The 20,176-nt window shown below is 34.7% G+C and overlaps 4 protein-coding genes across 6 annotated transcripts; 2 read left to right on the forward strand and 2 right to left on the reverse strand.

Moving 5' to 3' along the window:
- The first annotated feature begins 1,594 nt into the window (after window positions 1-1,594).
- Window positions 1,595-7,147, forward strand: LOC108203339 (protein NARROW LEAF 1). Of its 3 annotated transcripts, none has more exons than XM_017372197.2 (7): window positions 1,595-1,793; window positions 1,913-2,095; window positions 3,102-3,599; window positions 3,876-4,019; window positions 4,640-4,880; window positions 5,416-5,916; window positions 6,401-7,147. In XM_017372197.2, the coding sequence occupies exons 3-7, from the start codon at window positions 3,114-3,116 to the stop codon at window positions 6,814-6,816; spliced, it is 1,788 nt and encodes a 595-aa protein (XP_017227686.1). In that variant the 5' UTR covers window positions 1,595-1,793; window positions 1,913-2,095; window positions 3,102-3,113; the 3' UTR covers window positions 6,817-7,147. The 3 variants fall into 3 exon arrangements, with proteins under 3 accessions (XP_017227686.1, XP_063947234.1, XP_017227690.1); XM_064091164.1 differs by lacking the exon at window positions 1,595-1,793 and having other exon boundaries at window positions 1,817-2,095; window positions 6,401-6,649; window positions 6,748-7,147; XM_017372201.2 differs by lacking the exons at window positions 1,595-1,793; window positions 1,913-2,095 and adding an exon at window positions 2,628-2,775.
- Window positions 7,148-7,767: 620 nt separating this feature from the next.
- LOC108203348 (lecithin-cholesterol acyltransferase-like 4) lies at window positions 7,768-16,157 on the forward strand. The gene is made up of 11 exons (XM_017372219.2): window positions 7,768-8,198; window positions 8,448-8,539; window positions 10,085-10,203; window positions 12,630-12,765; window positions 12,910-12,961; window positions 13,346-13,446; window positions 14,140-14,322; window positions 14,835-14,992; window positions 15,112-15,166; window positions 15,271-15,324; window positions 15,572-16,157. Exons 1-11 carry the CDS (start codon window positions 7,961-7,963, stop codon window positions 15,986-15,988), a joined length of 1,605 nt encoding a protein of 534 aa, XP_017227708.1. The 5' UTR covers window positions 7,768-7,960; the 3' UTR covers window positions 15,989-16,157.
- A 561-nt stretch (window positions 16,158-16,718) lies between these two features.
- LOC108197202 (lectin) lies at window positions 16,719-18,099 on the reverse strand. The gene is made up of 3 exons (XM_017364754.2): window positions 17,937-18,099; window positions 17,765-17,853; window positions 16,719-17,281 (listed from the first exon to the last, which is right to left on the reverse strand). Exons 1-3 carry the CDS (start codon window positions 18,030-18,032, stop codon window positions 16,915-16,917), a joined length of 552 nt encoding a protein of 183 aa, XP_017220243.1. The 5' UTR covers window positions 18,033-18,099; the 3' UTR covers window positions 16,719-16,914.
- A 1,095-nt stretch (window positions 18,100-19,194) lies between these two features.
- Window positions 19,195-20,176, reverse strand: LOC108216672 (protein PHLOEM PROTEIN 2-LIKE A2-like). The gene is made up of 3 exons (XM_017389502.2): window positions 20,042-20,176; window positions 19,804-19,897; window positions 19,195-19,692 (listed from the first exon to the last, which is right to left on the reverse strand). Exons 2-3 carry the CDS (start codon window positions 19,851-19,853, stop codon window positions 19,326-19,328), a joined length of 417 nt encoding a protein of 138 aa, XP_017244991.1. The 5' UTR covers window positions 19,854-19,897; window positions 20,042-20,176; the 3' UTR covers window positions 19,195-19,325.

Genomic DNA, 20,176 nt, shown 5'->3' on the forward strand with positions numbered 1-20,176 from the left:
AAAGTATTAAATGTTATTGATCAAACACTCTATTCTAAAAAGTCGAACTTAAAATTTAATGGAACTGTTTGAATGAGTTTAAAATAAGTATTTCTTACTTAAAGTAAAAAAAATGAAATAGAAGTTGAAAACTAGGTAAGACTTATAAGTAATACTTTTTACACAAACGGTACAGAGGGGCAAGCCCCTCGATTATAAGTATAAATTTATTATTATTTTTATATTATTATGATAAATAGAGATTTATATAATCATTATTTAAACAAAAAACATCATAATAGGAAAATCAAAAAGACTATTTCAACAATATATCGATAATATAATTACTGGATAGTATCGCATATGAAATGATGTTAATATGTTAATACTCATCCTCAATTTCCTGATGGGAAAGGAGTAAAATAGAGATCGACGTTCAAAATAATTTTCTTAGTCGGTAATTTATTGTTAAATATATATTTTATAGATATAAATTAGTCTATTTATGAATAAACTCATGTAATTAATATATGTTTTTTTAAAAAGATACCACTATTTGTTTTAATCATTTAAAAAAATTAGTTGAGAAGCCGCGCGTTGCGGCGGCCTATAAAAATTATATTAATAATTTATTATTAATATTTGTATGGTAAAATAATTTTGTGCCTGTCTATAAAAAGTATATATTAATGATTCAAAATTAATATTTGTAGAATAAAATAAATTTTATATTATAAAAATCTTGATGTAATACCAATAATAATAAATAAAATTGCAAAATTGGACTATAATTCATGGTGAAAAAATGAAAATAAATTTATACACGTAATTAACAGGTTAAAGTGTACGACGAATCTTAATTTTATTTATGTTTTCAAAAAAAACAATCATGTTCTTACATTGTCACCTTCCTCCAATTTTTTTGGATTGATTGTGCACAAAATCATCTAACTTAGATCCGTTAGATAGTGGTGTATAGCTACCCTTGCAAATCGAGCAAGACTATCACCAAAATCAGATTCTGAACCTTACTTCTAATATACCCAAAATTAAAAAAGATAATTCTAATTTTTTGATATTTTTCATCCAAAAATTCCAGAAAATTAGAAAAACATCCAAAAATTTCAGAAAATTAGAAAAATAGAACAGAGCGACGTGAGAGGCGCCACCTACACGCCCCTCGCTTCTCCTTTATATAAGTATATATTGATGATTGATTGATGATTTGATTATTAAAGTAGATTTTATTCTATATTCTGATTCTATTTACTCTAATTTTCCGAATGTATCAACAGATTTTATGAAGTGATTTATTCACAAGTGAAATAAATTTTATATTTATATAAAATTAAATATATATATATGTGTATAGCACACTAAAATCCACCTGCAACTTTGCAACTTTGATGATGAAATTCGTATTATATTTATTTTGTAATATATTTACTAAATTATTCCTGTAAATATCAATGTGAATTGTTTTATTTATTCATTATAAGAAAAGAGGGAAAAAAAGAGAGAAAAAAAGGACTATTCACCCATGATGTTAATCTTGAACAAGCTTCTAGTAAAAGTGAACAGCTTTTGGGGAGCAAATAAGAATGGCCCCTTCCCTCATTCCTAAACCCCACCAATATTTACCATCAATGGCATCCAAGAATTTCTTGTATCTTTCTGCCCCATCTCTCTCCCATTGAAATCTCTCCTCTCTCTCCTTCACCCCTTCCCCCCCATCAGCAGTGTCATTGACCCAACTGAGTGCCAATCAACTGCATTATTGACTTTGACACCAAAAGGAAAGAAACAAATAAAGGGTACTTAAGAAAATAAAAAAAGTTCACATCTTTATCACAATTCTTGATTCTTGCACAAAACCAGCATTCGCTATTGATATGCCAGTCTTTTTACTAAATAAAGTTGTGTACTTTTGCAGTTTTGTGATCATTTGTTGATTGTGTTCATACTGCCACTATTTGATTCTTGATCAAGTGTTTCACTTGCACAAGCTTCTGGTTAGATAAAGATAGTTGAGTGGGTGCTAGCCTGCTAGGGAATGGAAATCTTGATGAGGGCTTGCTGTTGATTTCAAATTCAACAGTGTCACCATTGCTAAAAGGTGAGATTTTTTTTTGCTGCAAAGCCACCATTTTTATTTGAGCCCAATGTCTGTTTCTGCTTGCTTGATTTATATGGTTGATCGGTCTTGCTTGGTATGTGAATGTATATAGATATATAAAAGGTACATGCTCAGTTATCCGGCTTAGAGCGGGTTCTGAGGAGAGCAGGATGTGCGCAACTATTTGGAGAATGTATATAAACATGTTTAGAATTTATTTGAATTTATAGTTGTCACTATACTGCTTTGTGAAGTTCATGTATCAAATATTGCAGATTTCATGTATTGTCCTTGAACTGGTGATTGGGATATGTTAACCATGTTCCCCATTTCTTTATGTTAAATTAGTTAGCTCAGTGCATTCAGATTTTTCATCCTCATGTGGTTTTTCAGAATAAAAATGAGTTTATCAAGCCTTTATTAGTTTTTTCGGTTAAGTTTCTTCTTTTCGTGCTGTCACCAATTTAAAAACATTATCACAGTCATTACTCAGCTATTTTGTTTTTAGTTTAATGGAGTCTCTGCTGTACAGGAGCAGCATGAGTGGGTTGACTTGTATATGATCAGCATGAGTGGGGTTGACTGACTTAATTGGACACCTCTAAATTATTTTGTTGCTTTTCTTGTATCACTCTTAACTTTTCAGTGTCAGAGTTCTTTGATTAAGAAATTTCATATAGGTAATTACTTCGAACTTTTATCATTCTCATCATTTTCACTTCATAAATTGGTTTCTGACAGATATATAAATTATATATATATGATTGTGGTGTGATCAGTTTGGTGTATGAGTTTTTTGTTCATGGCTTCCTTTTGGCTTTTTGCTCGAAATGATCAAAGTTATTAATGTTATGTTAGAAGCTAGCAATTTAACTCTTACTTCACTACTAGATTTCTTATCCTCTTTTTTGCTGGCTAAAGCTCATGCATGCTAATACTTAACATATATACTAGATTGAGGTTTTTCCTTGACACTTTTACGAGTACTTGGACCAATGTTATGTAGGGAAGCTTGAAAATGGAGAAAACAAGAAGTGATTCAAAACATAATCCTTTTGGTTCAGCACCATCAGCCGAATCATCTCTGGATCTGGAAAGAAACTACTGCAAACATACTACACGAAGTTCTTCACCGTTACAGGCTTATCCATCATGTTGTCAGTTTAGCGAGAGCAGTGCTGCCTACTTCTCGTGGCCTACTAGCAGCCGCTTGAATGATGCAGCTGATGATAGGTTAGAATACTTTCGAAACCTGCAGAAGGGTGTTTTGCCAGAAACTTATGGGCGACTGCCTGAGGGGCAGCAGGCTACCACTTTACTTGATGTTATGACAGTCAGGGCCTACCATAGCAAAATCTTGCGTCGATTTAGTCTTGGGACAGCAGTTGGTTTTCGTATTCGGGGTGGTTGTCTGACTAACATACCGGCCATTCTTGTCTTTGTTGCTCGAAAAGTTAACAGCCAGTGGCTTAACTACAATCAATGTTTACCCACTGCTCTTGAGGTAACTCGGTTGTTTTAGCCTTCAAGTATTTGCTTATATCCTATATACATGTTATGTTTCCCTAATACATTTCAAGACTTGACTATTACTTGTGGTGGTCCCAGGCTAGAAGGAACATAAATTTATGTAACTTCTTGGTGACATTCTTTTTTAAATCTTTAAACTTGACAAGACAACTGCCCTAAATGCTCAGGCTTCAGTGATCTTTACATCTTTGCCGTATATATATGTTTTTAAAATTTAAACTTGACAAGACTCCTTTGCTTAATTGAACAGGGACCTGGAGGTGTATGGTGCGATGTAGACGTTGTTGAGTTTTCTTACTTTGGTGCACCTGCTGTAACTCCTAAGGAAGAATTTTACACAGAGCTGGCAGATGGTTTGCGTGGAAGTGATCCATTCCTTGGCTCTGGTTCCCAGGTGCCGTTCTCATATATATTCATTCAAAAGTATGGGCTGTGAAGAAATTTGTATATGATTTATTTTATCATCAGTTTATCACAGTTCTAGTGATAGGGGAAGGCTATCATTAATTTATCATTATATTTCTCAACAATGTTAGTGTACAAAATTATATAGGAAAGGAACCTTTTCTGCTTGAGAATCAATGGCAGCACAAGTTAGTACGGTGATATAGTACAATGAGATAGCTTTGTCTACTGTTTTTGTCACACATATTGCGATTTTGCACTGAGGTGAGTAGTTTCTGTAGACAATAGGCAACTGTTGCTGCTGAAAAACTTGTCAGTTAGAGCCGCTGTTTTCCTACAGGTATTACTCTCACTCGTGTAAGGTATTAAGCTAATTTGAGAATTGACCAGAAAATGTTCACTGTTATCTTCTAAACTATCCGGATATTTTAGAGATTGATTGTTTCTGACTTTTTGGACTTTGCACCGTATGCAAGGCAGTGAGGCACCTGACACTAAATTAAGTTAAATGAACCTGACAGCATATTTTTGTGGTGTTTGTTTTTCTAATTCCATTATTTTTTTCTTTTGGTTGTTCATCTTTTTAAAATTAATTTCTTCCATAGCTAGGTTGCTAGCCAAGTGACATATGGAACCTTGGGTGCTATCGTGAAAAGCCGCTCTGGAAAGCGACAAGTTGGTTTCCTGACTAACCGACATGTGGCAGTTGACCTGGATTACCCAAACCAGAAAATGTTTCATCCTTTGCCACCAAGCCTTGGACCTGGGGTGTATCTTGGTGCGGTTGAGAGAGCAACATCTTTCATAACAGATGATCTTTGGTATGGCATCTTTGCTGGGACGAACCCAGGTACTTATATATAAATCACATATGTCTAATTTGCAGCAACTATATATTCTACTTCACCATTGTAAGGATATTCCTAATACATTTAGACTAGGTATAATATTGTTTTAGAAAACAAGAGCAACAAACTAACTAGGACCTGTGAAAATCAACCTGTAATTTTCTGTGATTCAGTGAAACAATTTTTTTGTAGACATGGGTTTGGAGTCGCGGAAAAAGATTGCAATACTGTGGTCTGTTTAGCATGGCACATGAGTTCGTCTGTGTCACTTTAATTGTAGAATATTTTGGTTTGTTTTCATAAAGCAATCTCTGTCAGTTCTCAATTACTCTGATTGAAACCAGTTCCATGTAACCTTAGCCCTAAATTAAATATCAATCTACTTCTGTACAAATTTATTATACAAGTAGCTAGTTTCACAATTGCTAATATTGCTATTGATTAAGTTATCTTTAAATATTATTCTGAAGTTAGTTTTTCCTAAATCCTCGTGTACTCTTGCTTCCGTGTATGATAATCGAGACAGTGATTTTGCAGAAACTTTTGTTCGAGCTGATGGTGCTTTCATTGCTTTTGCGGAAAGCTTCAATATATCCAACGTATCTACATCTGTAAAGGGCATAGGTGACATTGGTGAAGTCAACACCATAGACTTGCAGTCTTCAATTAACAGCCTGATTGGCAGACAAGTGATGAAAGTAGGACGAAGCTCTGGTTTGACAACTGGGACGATAATGGCTTATGCTTTGGAGTACAATGACGAGAAAGGGATCTGTTTCTTAACTGACTTTCTTGTAGTTGGGGAGAACCAGCAAACTTTTGATCTTGAAGGTGACAGTGGAAGCCTAATTCTTCTTGCAGGTCAAAATGGTGACAAACCGAGGCCTGTTGGGATCATTTGGGGTGGCACAGCTAATCGTGGTCGTCTGAAGTTAAAGGTTGGTCAACCTCCAGAGAATTGGACAAGTGGAGTTGATCTGGGGCGCCTTCTTGATCTCCTCGAACTTGATCTCATAACAACTGCAGAAGCTCTTCAAGGTTTTGCAATTTTAAAAATACACAATAGTTTCTTTTTTCTTTTATTCAAAAAAGTTCGGATCACTCTAAAAAAATTTTGAGAAAAAAATTGTTATGTTAAATGTTAGGCATATCGCATATCCTCTTCATTTTGAGGGCACCATCTAGACATAAGGTTTATTTCCGGCCAATTGGTAGTAAAGAGCCAAAAAGTTTAGCATAGACGTATCATGTATCAAAGTTAACTAGGGCATAGGATCTGCCATATCACCTTGTCATATATCTTTGCCTGCCAAGTAGTAGCATTTGGTAATTGGTTGTAAATTAGCTTATTATATTTCTGCAGGATGTATGTTATATTTACATAACAAAATTCGTTTTCGAGGTGTTTAATCGAACTCAAGTACTCGACATGTTCTAGACTGGCAGTATATATTTTGCATGGCTTCTCATCAAACAGACATTTTCCTTCTATTTACAACCTTATCGGCTTGTTTTTTAACAGCATCTGTACGGGATCAAAGGAATGCTTCAACTGCTGGAATGAATTTGGCTTTTGGAGAGTCTTCTCCCCATGAGATGCAACAACTTCAAGCATGTGCTGAAAAAGTATCCAAGCCACTCGAGACAATTCCTACAGAAGGTGCATCTCATTGCAGGATTACCCGCCAATTCATGCGCAGGGAGTTTCACATTGAAGGCGGTAGTACACTTGCTCCAAATGTTGAACATCAATATATTCCAAGCGCAGCAGGTACATCTATCATGCATCAAAACAATAAACAGGACAATGTAGATTCAGAAAGCCTTCCGGCATTGAGGAGTTGTGAAGATATTTCTATTTCACTGCAGTTGGGCGAGCCCGGGCAGAAGAGACGGAAACAGTTTGATTATTTATCGGTCACTGAAGATCAAAACTAACGGAGAATTTTTGCCTGGTACTGTAAGTACATTCGATGCCTCGAATCTCAGGTTGCGAGTAAACTAAAGTTTTGTCAGCAGAAAATATAGAATAAAGTCGAGAGTGACTACCCTCTGCTAATACCTGTGGTAGCCTGGTATGTGCTATCAATATCTCTGGATCCTAATGTTTAGGAGATATTTGTATGTAGAAAATCCGAGTACTAGTAGTCAATTAGCATGAATAAGTTGCTTTTTTGTAATTTGAAATGTGTATAAATTATAAGATCAAGACACATGGTGCAGTATATGTATATTTTCATAATATGAAATAATTTCATGTTCCGAAAAATTTGAAGTTCTGAATATTGAACATCACAGCAAGAAGGAGAAAAACTTCATATACCACAATTTTCATATGAAATATTCCAAGAATCGATAATAAATGATCTAAAATATCATTTATTAACGCCGAATCAACTATTAACCAATACACTAATCTAACATTTTTCTGAATTCGACTTTATCTCACGCCCAAAATTGACAAATTGTATTTGTGAACTTTAAGATACCAAATTTTACTTAAATATCTCTTTCTTCTTTTTTTCTTTCGAGAAAAAGAAATTTCAATAACCACAAATTATTAAAAACCCGATCCCACACATTTTATATCATAATCATAATTATTTTAAAATAAAATATAAATGACACTTCATGAAAAGTGAACACCAAAGCTAAAAGTAAAATCAACGAAATCGAATTCCCATAAATTACTTCAAATTATAATTTTATCTACAGTAATATTAAAACAACAAATAAAAGAAAAGGAATAGTAAACTAGTAATCAACCAATTTGACATATTTGATCATAAATAATATTGAAAAAGACTCGAAGCGTAATAATAAATATTCAACTACTCAATTTAAATACGCAATTGCATAAAACACCGAAATAAAGTTTGAACAAGACTCCTAGTCGACAAAATAACCAATAATTACGTACCACAAATCACACTCATTCTCCATCTCTGTATCTATCTGTATCTATATATCATCACCTTATCTATTTTGACCCCTAATTTTCCCCAATTTGAAACCCTAATTCCCCAAATCTCAATTCGATTGCAAGTAACTTTGTGTCTGTAATTGATTAGGGTTTTGAGATATGGCGGTGTTGTTGGAAGACCTAGTGCGAGCAATTGAGCTTTGGTTGAAGCTACTGAAGAAACCGGAGCCTTATGTTGACCCGAATCTTGACCCGGTTTTACTAGTTCCGGGTATTGCTGGATCGATATTGAAAGCTGTTGATGACAAGGGGAAGGAGGAGCGTGTTTGGGTCCGGATTTTCGGGTCGGATCGTGAGTTTTGCACTAAGCTTTGGTCCAAGTTTGATCCTCAGTCAGGTCTCTCTCTCTCTCTCTCTCTCTCTCTCTCTCTCTCTCTCTCCCTCCCTCCCTCCCTCCCTCTGTCCCTCGCTCTCCCTCCCTCTCTCTCTCTCTCTCTGTATATGTTTTGTTAGTTGTAATTTGGAATACTTGAATTGAATGACTGAAGTAGATATTTGATTTTACGGTAGTGATCGGAGTGTATATTGCGTTTTGGTAGTGTAATAAGTGATGTGGAGTCTGATGTTTCGGGTTTTGTTGTAACAGGAAAATCTGTTTCTTTGGATCAGAAGACGAATATTGTGGTCCCTGAGGATAGAGATGGACTTTATGCAATTGATGTATTGGATCCTGATATGGTACGTTTTGTATCATATCTGCGGTGTAGTTGTTGATTTAGCTTATTAAGAGTTTGTGATTGTATTTTTTGTTTTTGGTGTGGCTGAATAATTGGAACTTAAATTGTGAGTTGTGTAGGCTTTTATGATGATAAGAAAGACTACATCTAATATGCAATAACATGATAGCGTAGCAGTGCAAATGCTGAAGTAGATTAAATAAGGAGAATGAATTCTTTCTTAGGCAATGAGTAAGAAATGTACATGCCATATATTGGATCCAACAGTGCACTGTAAATGCCATATATTGGGTCGAAGAGTGGATCAGACGCACACATCTCTGGGGCAATAATTTGCCTTTGCATTCATAATAAATCACGAGAATGCGTTCAATAGAAATTATGAGAATATTCGGGGTGTCAGAGAATTGAAACCCAAACCGAGCTCTGATATGATACCATATTAAGTAATTAAGTTAACCATTTACCAAAAACCTAAGGAAGAGGATCATATTAAACTCAAACAAAATTGCTTACAAAAGCAAATGAGGAATGTATAGTTGAAGTGCTCTGTCCGAAAAAAATAAGCGTGTCGGATGAAATTTCCGTCGTAAAGCATTTTGGTGGCTAAGTTTCTGAATATTTGTTGGCGAAGCTTTGCTTTTATTTTTGTAAAAAGTTTTCAACAGGGCTCACACCCACTTCTGTAAATAATAAAAGCAAAGTCGAGCCATCATTTTTACTAATAGCCACCTTTTTGAAAGACCGAAGTCGTATATGGCCTCCACATTGCAATTCGGAGATTCCAGTCATCAAAGCTGCAATTAATAGGGTTTAGGGATGGCAATATAATCCGGTCTGATGCATACCCGATCTTGTTGAAATATAAGCATAAGATCCATAAAGGGGCCTCCTCTAACACCTTATGGTTTTAGATGGATTGGTTCCCTACATGGTATTAGAGCTCTAGTCTGCGGGAGGTCTCGGGTTTGAGCCCCTGCCACCCCCAATATTCTCATAATTTAAAATGGTCACGAAGACAATTTATACCCCAAAGATGGGTGCCCGTGATCCACTCTTCAACCCAAATAATGGGATTTCGAGTGAAGGGGAGTGTTTAAATATAAGCATAAGATCCATAAAGGGGCCTCCCCTTACACCTTAAGGTTTTAGATGAATTGGTTCTCTACAGATCTGTTCTGATCCGACTGGATATTCCTGAACCCGAAATTCGGGATTTGGATTTAAAGTGGTAGCTAAAGTGGCAAAGGGTCATATTGACTTTGCAATTTACTTTAAAAAAATGAATGATAGCCTAGTTTCACATATCTGTATCCAATAAACACACCCAAACATAAGTTGAATCTTGAATACTAACTAAATTAAATGCTTTACTTGTATATACTCGATAGAAGTCATATGCAATTATTTAAGTCAACTTCAACAACACATCATTTTAACTTTTTGACCTACTTTAATCTACCTAAGCATTTTCGTACTTGCTAATCAGTTTTAGTATATGATCGTGGGTAAGGTATTCTGATTTTATATTTTGTTTTTTTTGCAGATCATTGGGCGTGATGGGGTAAATTATTTTCATGATATGATTGTGGAAATGACCAAGTGGGGTTACCAAGAGGGGAAAACACTTTTTGGTTTTGGATATGATTTTCGACAAAGCAACAGGTAGCATCTCATAGCTTAGCAATATGTTTTAACTATGAAATTAGTCATTTATTTTGTCATAAGATATACATATATCGAAATTTATTAGTTCTAAGTACAAGGGGAGGGGGAATGAAAATCTAGTCCCATGAATTTTGTCAGGGGGAAGGGTGGGGTATGAAGTGCTGTAACTAGGCTATAAGGAATTCCTTTTTATACATATACATAACTTTTTTGTTTTATTTAATTTTTTTTCTTGTTTAGATACTTTAAATCCAGGAAGCTGGGATACTAGATTACCCAACGCACCCCCAACTGATACTCAAATTATTTTTACAATCCCTGCTTAACAGTACTAATGTTCATTTATATTCTGTAAGTATTAAAAGTTTTTACATGAATTTTTGTTGATGCTTATGTTATGCATATGACTCAATGTACATAAAGTTTTTAGTTTTGATCGTTTACATCATTCATAACATTAAATATATATTTATAATTTATTAAATATGCAGCAGCACCTCACACCTGTATATTGTATTATCATATTTGTCGTAGCTGTGTATGCCTACACTATGCCCTCGTATCTCTTATGGTTGCCTCGTACATCTAAATTATAAATGACATATCTCTGCATATCTCACTATACGAGATGACGTATAATGTGCCTCTCTCTGGAGTTCTGAGTGGTCAGATTAAGAATTAGTCTCTTTACATCTACGAACTGATTCTCCTTTTATAAACTTATGATTTAGGCTGTGGAATTTATTAAATCCCTTGGTAATACTACTAGTATATCTTTCACGCGGAATGAGGAAACATTCTCACCTCAAGAGGGTTCTGCCGAAAATTGTGCAACTCATTTATCACTCCGTGTTCCTTCAGCTGCTACCTAGCCCTTGAATGGGCTGAGTCGTTTTTGACCAGTTGTTGTTCGATTAGGTAAAGTCTTCCCTAGCAGCTCTAAACTTAAAATAGGAGAAATCGAACTCAAAGATATAAAAAAGCCAAATACAAACAATGGCAGATCTGTTAAATAAAGCCAGTGAGTGGCATGAAAAGATGTTCCCAAACCTATTCAGTTTTTTCGATAATAAAGCATGTAACTGAGCATTGTGATCATACTTGAAAAATGTTAAACCCTGATAATCAAGTTTATGTCGTATCCAACTGAAGCGAAGTTCTCTGATAGAATGTCACCAACACCGCTATTCAGAGTTTATATCAAGTTGAACTCGAACCCATCAAACTTAATGAACCAAACTCAATTTCGAGTTTAAATTGAACTTGGTTCCTTGAACACTACAATTTTATATTTTGCAGGCTCTGCTCATTTCCTTTACAGCCCTGTTGTTATCCATTATATCATATATGGCATACAATCACTTTAACCCATGTCTTTAATGCATTCTTCATTAGATGGGCACTGTCCACCACATGTACTCCCAACTTTGTCAATTACCCTGAGATTGTGTTTGGTAACTTGAAACTCATTTATAATTATAGATTTCAAGTGACATGAATTGAGTTGCCATTTCAAATTCTCAAATTTACAGTTGAATTTGAATACTTGGAATTTTTTCAAATCTAAATCCAAATGCTCTTGATTATTATAACATGTTATTTGTGCAAGTCCATAATTTAAATCAAATCCAAGTTCCCAAACAAGTCATAAAATGAATTGTCTATCATGCATATCCATGTCTAACTGCTTGGTGTCGAACACTACTTGTAACATATCTAATTACCGCTAATTCCATATGGGAGACTCTTGTAAAATATATATATATATATATATATATATATATATATATATATATATATATATTTTATTTGTTTTCTAGGAAAACATGTCTTTTGTTGGCAGTTAGCAGCTAAAAAACTTTGGTCCAGACGTTTAGCTGTCTCTAAAATGATTCCTTCAGCATGCATGACCTTGTATAACTGTTGAGTGTCAATCACGGTGCAGAGTTGTGATAACATAACTAATTACCACTAGAACTGCATGGGAGATTCTTTTCGAAAACATTTTTAGCGGTTTCTGGGAAATTAAGTCTTTGGTTAGCAGTTGAAAGAATTTTGTCCAAACATTCTGCTGTCTAGAGTCTTCTTTTTTTTAGGGGTAACTAAAGTGACAGCTAGATGATTTCTGTTGGAATATATTTGGACATTCTTACTGTAAATTGTGGCTTTCTCTATGAATGTAGCACCAAGCAAAGTGATATCAGGGTCGAGTCAAGGTGTATCTTGTTTCTAATTTATATTGATCAAACAATGATTCCATAATTTTCTTCTTGATGAGAAGTTTTGTCCTAGGGCTATCATTATTAGCTACTTATTCTCTTATGTGTTAGAAATTAAGATATTGGACATCCTCTCAGTTATGTGGTTATTATTGTAAATGATACCCTGATATCCACTTGCTTGCTTACCTGTTCATATATTAGGTTTAAAGAAACATTGGAGCAGTTTGCTGCAAAACTGGAGCTTATGTTCACTGCTGCAGGAGGAAAAAAGATTAACATTATATCCCATTCTATGGGCGGCCTCCTGGTTAAATGCTTCATGAGCCTGCATAGCGATGTATGCATGCACATATTTTAATATTTTTACTCGTTAAAACTATCTTGCTATATTTTTCTTGACTTCTTAATGTGGGCTTCTTGGTTCCATGTCCTGGTTGGTCTTTAAATGTAACTCACGTTGGAGAATATTATCATCATGCAGTTATTTGAACGTTATGTGAAGAATTGGATTGCAATTGCCGCTCCATTTCAAGGTATTTAGCCCTTTAGTATGTAGCATTTGTACAGAGTAAGCTTCTGGGTGGATATCTTGCACAACTACTTTAAATGACATACATAAGCTGAAAATTGATTCTTGTAAAAATACTAGTAGGTCATGACTTTTAGAATCTGAACTCATGTTATAGATTAGTCCCTGTAAGGACTAAAGCATCTCATCCAACAAATTATTCATTGTCTTTACTTTCACCTAGATATAAGATAATACACAAGTTGTTGACATTATGCGAACTACCCTTATATGCATTCTGCTGAGTATCAATCCAGTTTCCTATAATTTATTATATGAAATAATCATTAATTAAAATAGTGAATGATAAAAGTAGTGACTCGCTATATTATATATTAATTACTTGCAGGTGCACCTGGTTATGTCACATCTTCCTTTTTGAATGGGATGTCGTTTGTAGAAGGATGGCAACAGAATTTTTTCGTCTCAAAATGGCACATGCACCAGTTGGTATGTATTGATGAACACTCATCTTAAATTATATCTTACTTACGGGATATTGTTTTACTTGATATCATTGGAACTATATTCCGTAATGGTAATTCGTTTGTATTCAAGGCAAGCTAAACTTAAATCTGTTCCCTTATGAGAAATGTAGATAGGATTATGAACCTCAATCTTATGGTGAACCCATATGGATATCTTTACAGAGAAATGTAGGACTTGTCAGAGTGACTGTAGTGCTTACTGCTATTCGCATCGCAAATATTACCCTCCCTATTGACAATGAACACTTTCGAATGTTTTATATTTCTTCAATTAATTAATATATCTATTTGACATACTTGGATGGGGCTGCTACTGTCCCAATTATTTCCTGGGTTTGGTAATTGGGAATGCCAGTATTTGTTCAGGTTATATCCCTTCCTAAAAGCTAATATGAAGTATCTTTGGTACGATTTGGTTTGGGATATTCGAAGTATCTTTATTTTGGTTTAAAAGTTCAGTACACTGGTTATGTTCATGGACTCCCAGGTCCATAATAGTCCTCTTTGCAAGTCACTTGTGTATTTTTACTGTTAATATGTTTTTTATAAATAAAACATTACTGTCAATTATTATATTGTATACAATAAATTTCTAATCTCATGTTTTGACATTTTTGTCTTTGTAATTGATGACTGACAGTGTTTCATGTTTCAGTTAATCGAATGTCCGTCATTGTATGAACTGATGGCTTGTCCCGATTTTAGTTGGGAACACGTTCCACTTTTACAATTTTGGAAGGAGAATCTCGATGTTGATGGAAACTCCAGCATTTTATTGGAGTCTTATTCCCCAGTGGAAGCTGTATCAGTTCTCACTCAAGCACTCTCAGTAAATAAGGTATAATATCTTTGTTTTGTGGATGGTATCTTCTCAAAGGAGGATGATATTCAATAAACTTGGCATGATTGTCTAGTTCAAGGCATAATTTTGACCTCATTATACATACTGTTATTTATTTGAAAAACTGTAATGTTTTCATGATGTCATAGAAGAATTAAAGTAAGTCAGTACTTTATCTATTGCATGATGTCATTTTCATGTGCAATCTGGAAGTTTCAACCCGAGTTCTTTTATATGTTGAGCACTTGAGCCTCCATTATATACTATAAACTAGTCTAAGTGTTCTCCTCGACTTCTGTTCCCCATTTTTTTATTTTGCACCAACCTCTAATTATGCCCAAGAAAACCTGATATAAAAAATTATGTTCAGGCTCTGATGCTACATTCTTTTTAATAAATGCTTACATCGTCAATTCCGCTGAGAATTTCAACTGGTTTACCAGTTGTCTTCACGAAAGATTTGAGCTTATGCTTTGCTTTAATATGACACAGTGACTTTTCTTTTACAGATTAACTACGATGGGGCGGATATACCTTTACCATTTAACTTAGAGATATTAAAATGGGCGAATGAGACAAAAAAGGTCCTATCTCGTGCCAAGGTTCCTCCTGGAGTTAAGTTCTACAATATATATGGCACTAATCTCGACACACCTCATACTGTGTGGTAATGCTGTAACACTTTATATTTTAATAATATAATTAGACAATACTTCAGTTGTCAGCATTTTACTTTACACTTTGCTTTAAGAATGAAAAAAAAATATTTCCTGGTCATTGCTGCAGTTATGGAAGTGAAGATGCACCTATAACAGACATTCGTGAGATACCGTTGCTCTTGGTAGTAATCATCTACCGAAACTTGTTTACTTGTGTGACTTTTGTTGTTGATATGTAAATACGTTATTTTAATTGTATATGTATTTTGCATCCACATCCTTACAGGCCAATTACGTATGTGTTGATGGTGATGGTACAGTCCCAATGGAATCTGCAAAGGTACACTATAATGCATTTTCCCCCTAAATATTTCTTGTGTCAGAGATACCAAATTACCAATTGTGATCTCGTTATGAGTAATCTCAGCAAGACTTGCCATATTTTTGAAATCCATTCCTCAATCTTTTTTTATTTGTTTCATTCATAGCATGTGTAGTTTTCTTGTTTTCTTTTACCTGACTTCAACTTGTATCAATTGTAAATATTAATGCCAATGGGGTTTAAAGTTGGTAATATAATTTTGCAGGCAGATGGGCTTGATGCAGTAGCCAGAGTTGGGGTCCCAGGTGAGCACCGAGGAATCCTTTGTGACCGTCATGTGTTCCGTATTGTCAAGCACTGGCTGAAAGCCGATCATGATCCTTTCTACAATCCTATAAATGATTATGTTATCCTCCCAACCTCTTTTGAGATTGAAAGTCACCAAGAAAAAGGCCTACAAGTTACTTCCCTCAAAGAGGAGTGGGAGATTCTCACGGCAGATGAAGCAGAAGACGATACATTTGCTAATTCAAAGCCCATGGTGGGTTCAATAGCTGTTTCTCATAAGGGGGATGATCAGTCTCCCAGTGAAACAGCACGAGCGACTCTTACAATTCATCCGCAGAGTGAGGGTAAGCAACATATTGAACTTAATGCTGTCGGTGTATCTGCGGGTGCTTAAAATAAGAGACTGTTGTAATGTGCATGTAAATATGTCTTGCTTGGGATCTATGTGTCATTGTTGGTGCTGTGTGCTATGTCTATATTTATCCGCATCACCCAAATATCTGTAACTACTAAATACTTATATTATCAGAAATAAAAGCAATAAATCAAATTGTATCTGCTCATTCTATCTTCTTTTGTATCCTTGGAATAATATGATTTGTTAGTCCTGTAGAATATTCAAGATATTTAAAAAAAGTTGTTTGCGCGTTTACTTGACTAATTGAGTTGATTTACAGTTTGGACAAAACAATATTGTTTAATTTCTTAATTATATATTATTTGGTGGACCACATAGTTCATGAGAATACCGATGACAAAAAAGTTGTCCCCAATTTCTAAATGATACTTTGAACGGTTAATGAGCGCAAGGCAAAAAAATAAATCTTACTACCTTCTTTTTCTTGTTTGCATATATTTCTTGCTAAAAAAATTTAAAAAATATCTTACTTAATACTTATCCTCGTGGTTGTAGAATTCGCAAATCAGCTACAGGTGTTGCTTAGAAATTAAGGTGTTGCTTAGAAATTAACGTGATGATTGAGAGTTAATCGGATTAAAATTGTTCGTTTAAAATTTATAAAAAATAATGAGAGTTTAAAAATCGAATCGAGTATACACCTTACAGAATACTAATATAAGGACTTTTAGAACCATGCTTTAGGCACCATTAAATATGCCTAAAATTTCAAACATAACGCAAATTTTATTTTCTTGACACCAACAAATTCAATGTTTATTACATGAACACCCAGTACCAAAGTAAACCGGGGCCAAAATCATAACTTATCACAAGACACAAACACAAATCACAGAAAATCACAACCACCATTTATCAAAAACATAAAATCATGAATAATACATAGAATTCATCAGCTGGACTCAATATTTGGGCACAATGAGAGCCCCAATCACAACAATCCCACGCTTCCAGTTGCTATCAGTGTTAACCATTGAGAACTGGATTTCCCCACAGCCAGAAGACTTGCGCACACAGAACTGGCCAAGACTGATGCAGATGATCTGGTTTCTTGGCATCTGCATGCAGTTCTTTCTGCACACTTGCTTGCATCCGTTAGGATCGACAAGGGTGCATGTGATCGGTCCGGTGATGCAGAGGCAGCTCAAGAGCTTCACCACGATCTTTACCTCGTAGTGCATACCTTCAGTCAGACAATGGATGCCGTATCTTCCGTCCACTTGTAGCCAGCATACGTTGGTTAATTCGTAGCAAGTCACACAGTGGCAACTGCACATAGGTGTCGAGACAAGCTTATCAGAAAAAATAAGATCTTGTTGGAGTTTTCCTCTAGCACCTTAAGGTTTTAGATGTGATGGCTACTTTTGTTTGTTTGGTTATATATGTTCAATTGTCTGTTCAATCTTACGATTAGGAGGGAGTGTTAAATAATATGATGACTTGTTTAAGCACTTGACTTTCATTGAAATTTTGGGTTTAAGCAAAATGACGTGTTTGGATATGCAAAAAAGTTGGATTTGGATTTCATTTGAAATTCAGGAAATTCAAATACTAAAATAAAATTGAGAATTTGAAATGACAGTCCAAATCATGTTATTTGAAATCCAAAATTTAAAATGAATTACATGTTCCTAAACACAATCTAAAATTATTTTAAAGATTTTAAACGAGTATAATGAACATAGTATATAAAGAAATAGAACTAATCAGTTGACATGAATGAAAATTTCCAGCCTGCTTCCTAGTTCTTACCCAATCTGTGTGGTAGTGCATTTCCAGTAACGACAGTCTGAACCCCAGCTGATTGAAAGACCGCCAGCACCCATATGCCCAACAATACTCTAAAAAAAAAATTAAAAAAAATTAAAGACAAAAGTTAATGTTAATGGATCGATGTGGTGCAAATCACAATGCTTATTATTACTGTATTGCACTGGGAAGGACAGTGGAGCCTCTGTCGATTACAGGCGTGAGACCATAGCGAAGAGATATCATGTGGAGACCAATTTGATAGTGCCATCTTGATGGATTCTTGATTTTCAGAGCAGCTAGCTTTGCTGTTGTATGTTGTTGATGCATTGAACACTCAACATATGAGATGTATTTATAGCTGGCAAAATGAGTATTAGTCATCTAGTATATATTTGTTTTAGTTGACATTATTGTTTAAGAAGTATAGCTGATCAGGATTACATGAATGCCAGGTGTCATACTATCATGTTAAAACGTATAACAATATGACGTATTCATAATTCTGGTGTCTCCAACAAAATAGCTGCAACTATTGATCAATCCGCTATTATTTACAGATAATAGAATTAAAACGTCATTTTTATACGAAGGAGCTCATTATTCTATCCGTAACTTAAAATAATATCCGTTATTATTTACTGATGATCGGGTTAACATGTCAGTTTATTTGGTGCACCTTATTACTTCTCCATTGTTCATTTATTTGAGTTATTTGCATAAGATGACAAGCTTCTGTTTGTTAGGATTTTACATTGTCTAGGTCAAGCTGTGATGGCCAGACTAGGCCAGAATGTAACCAACGAATTTTTGATAGGTTCATCTAATTAAATAAACTATTTGGTTGGTAAACAAAATTGTGAGAGAACATCCACCGTGCTGTCCCATTTATGGATAGTCTTGATCATCACTATGTTGTCCCAGTTATGGCAACTCATTTTATGGTTTTATCTGGAAACACAAAAATAGTTTTAAATGTATATTTAAGGTGATATGATCGAGTTATCGTTTAATAGTTTGAATTTCAGGTTTATGTTTTTGAATGTCATTTAACTTGTGAATTTTAATAAAATCTGACATTTGCAAAGAAATTGGTCAAGGATACAGCTGATGATCATCATAGTTACGTACAGGCAAGATGTCATATGTGACGTCAACACGCTTATGTGATTATGTACCCATTGTCTATTTATTACTACAACAATTTTCATAAGATGACAAACTTTTGTTTGTTAGGGTTTACACTGTCCAGGTCAACTGTGATGTCTAGTTGGATTAAATATTTGTTCAAGGAAATATATTACTCACAGTATTAATAATGACATCATAGATTCTGGTATATACAGCTCTCTTAAATTTTCATATTCTTCCCAGTTCTGATCACATAAAAATTTGCTTGCCAATTTATCATTTTGAACTGAAAAAACCCTTCAGAATAAATTTTCATATTCATCTGATTTCTGATCACATAAAAATTTGCTTGCCAAGTTACCATTTCGAAAAGAATCCTGCGATATTAACAAATCGTGCTTCCAACCAAATAAGAAAACAACCAAAACAAATGTTATAGTTTAGGCACGAGAAGAACACCCATTATAACCAAGCCGTGCTTCCAACAATCATCAACCTGCACCATAGAAAACTTGATTTCACTGCTTCCAAACACCTCCCGGGGCTGAAAATCTCCCACTGTGATGCCTATGACTTGGTTCTTGGGCATTTCCATCAACTTTTTTCGACGCACCTGAGTGCATTCACCAGGAGGAGTGAGGCGAAAGGTCACTGGTTTCTTAATGTTAAGATCATCCAACAGCTTAACCACAAACATCACTTCATAATGCACTCCTTTAGTGAGCTTTTTAACCTCATATTTCCCATCAATCTGTAGCCAGCATACCTTCACTAGCTCAGTAACATCAACCACTCGACCTCTGCAAATTGTTTCAAACATAATCTATCAACCAAAAAAAGAAAAAAAAATAGTTTGAGCAGTTTATATTTCAGCCATCTCATGACCAAATTTTCGGGTTTTTTCAGCTTACCCTATATCCTCAGAGATGATTTCCAGTACTGACGAGGGTCTGAACTCCATACAATTGAGAGATCCCTTGCACTCAGCTTGCCCACAATGGCAGTCTTTTAATTTAAGGCGCGGTAACACAAAAATACGACATCTTAATATTAGTATAACAAATATATGTAGCAAAATATTTGCATGTAATATTGTAAAAAAAAGTAATAATATTCAGAGTTAACAATATCAGAATCTGAATTAAGTACCCTATTGGTGTGATTGGCACTGTGGAGTTTCTTGCCTGCTGTGGCATGAGACCATAATGAATGGATGTCATGTTGAGACATATATGTATCCTTTCTTAATCTTGATTATTTAGCACTAATCTTTTTTTTTCTTTT

Source organism: Daucus carota, chromosome 1 (genome assembly GCF_001625215.2).
Source record: "Daucus carota subsp. sativus chromosome 1, DH1 v3.0, whole genome shotgun sequence".
NCBI lineage: Eukaryota > Viridiplantae > Streptophyta > Magnoliopsida > Apiales > Apiaceae > Daucus > Daucus carota.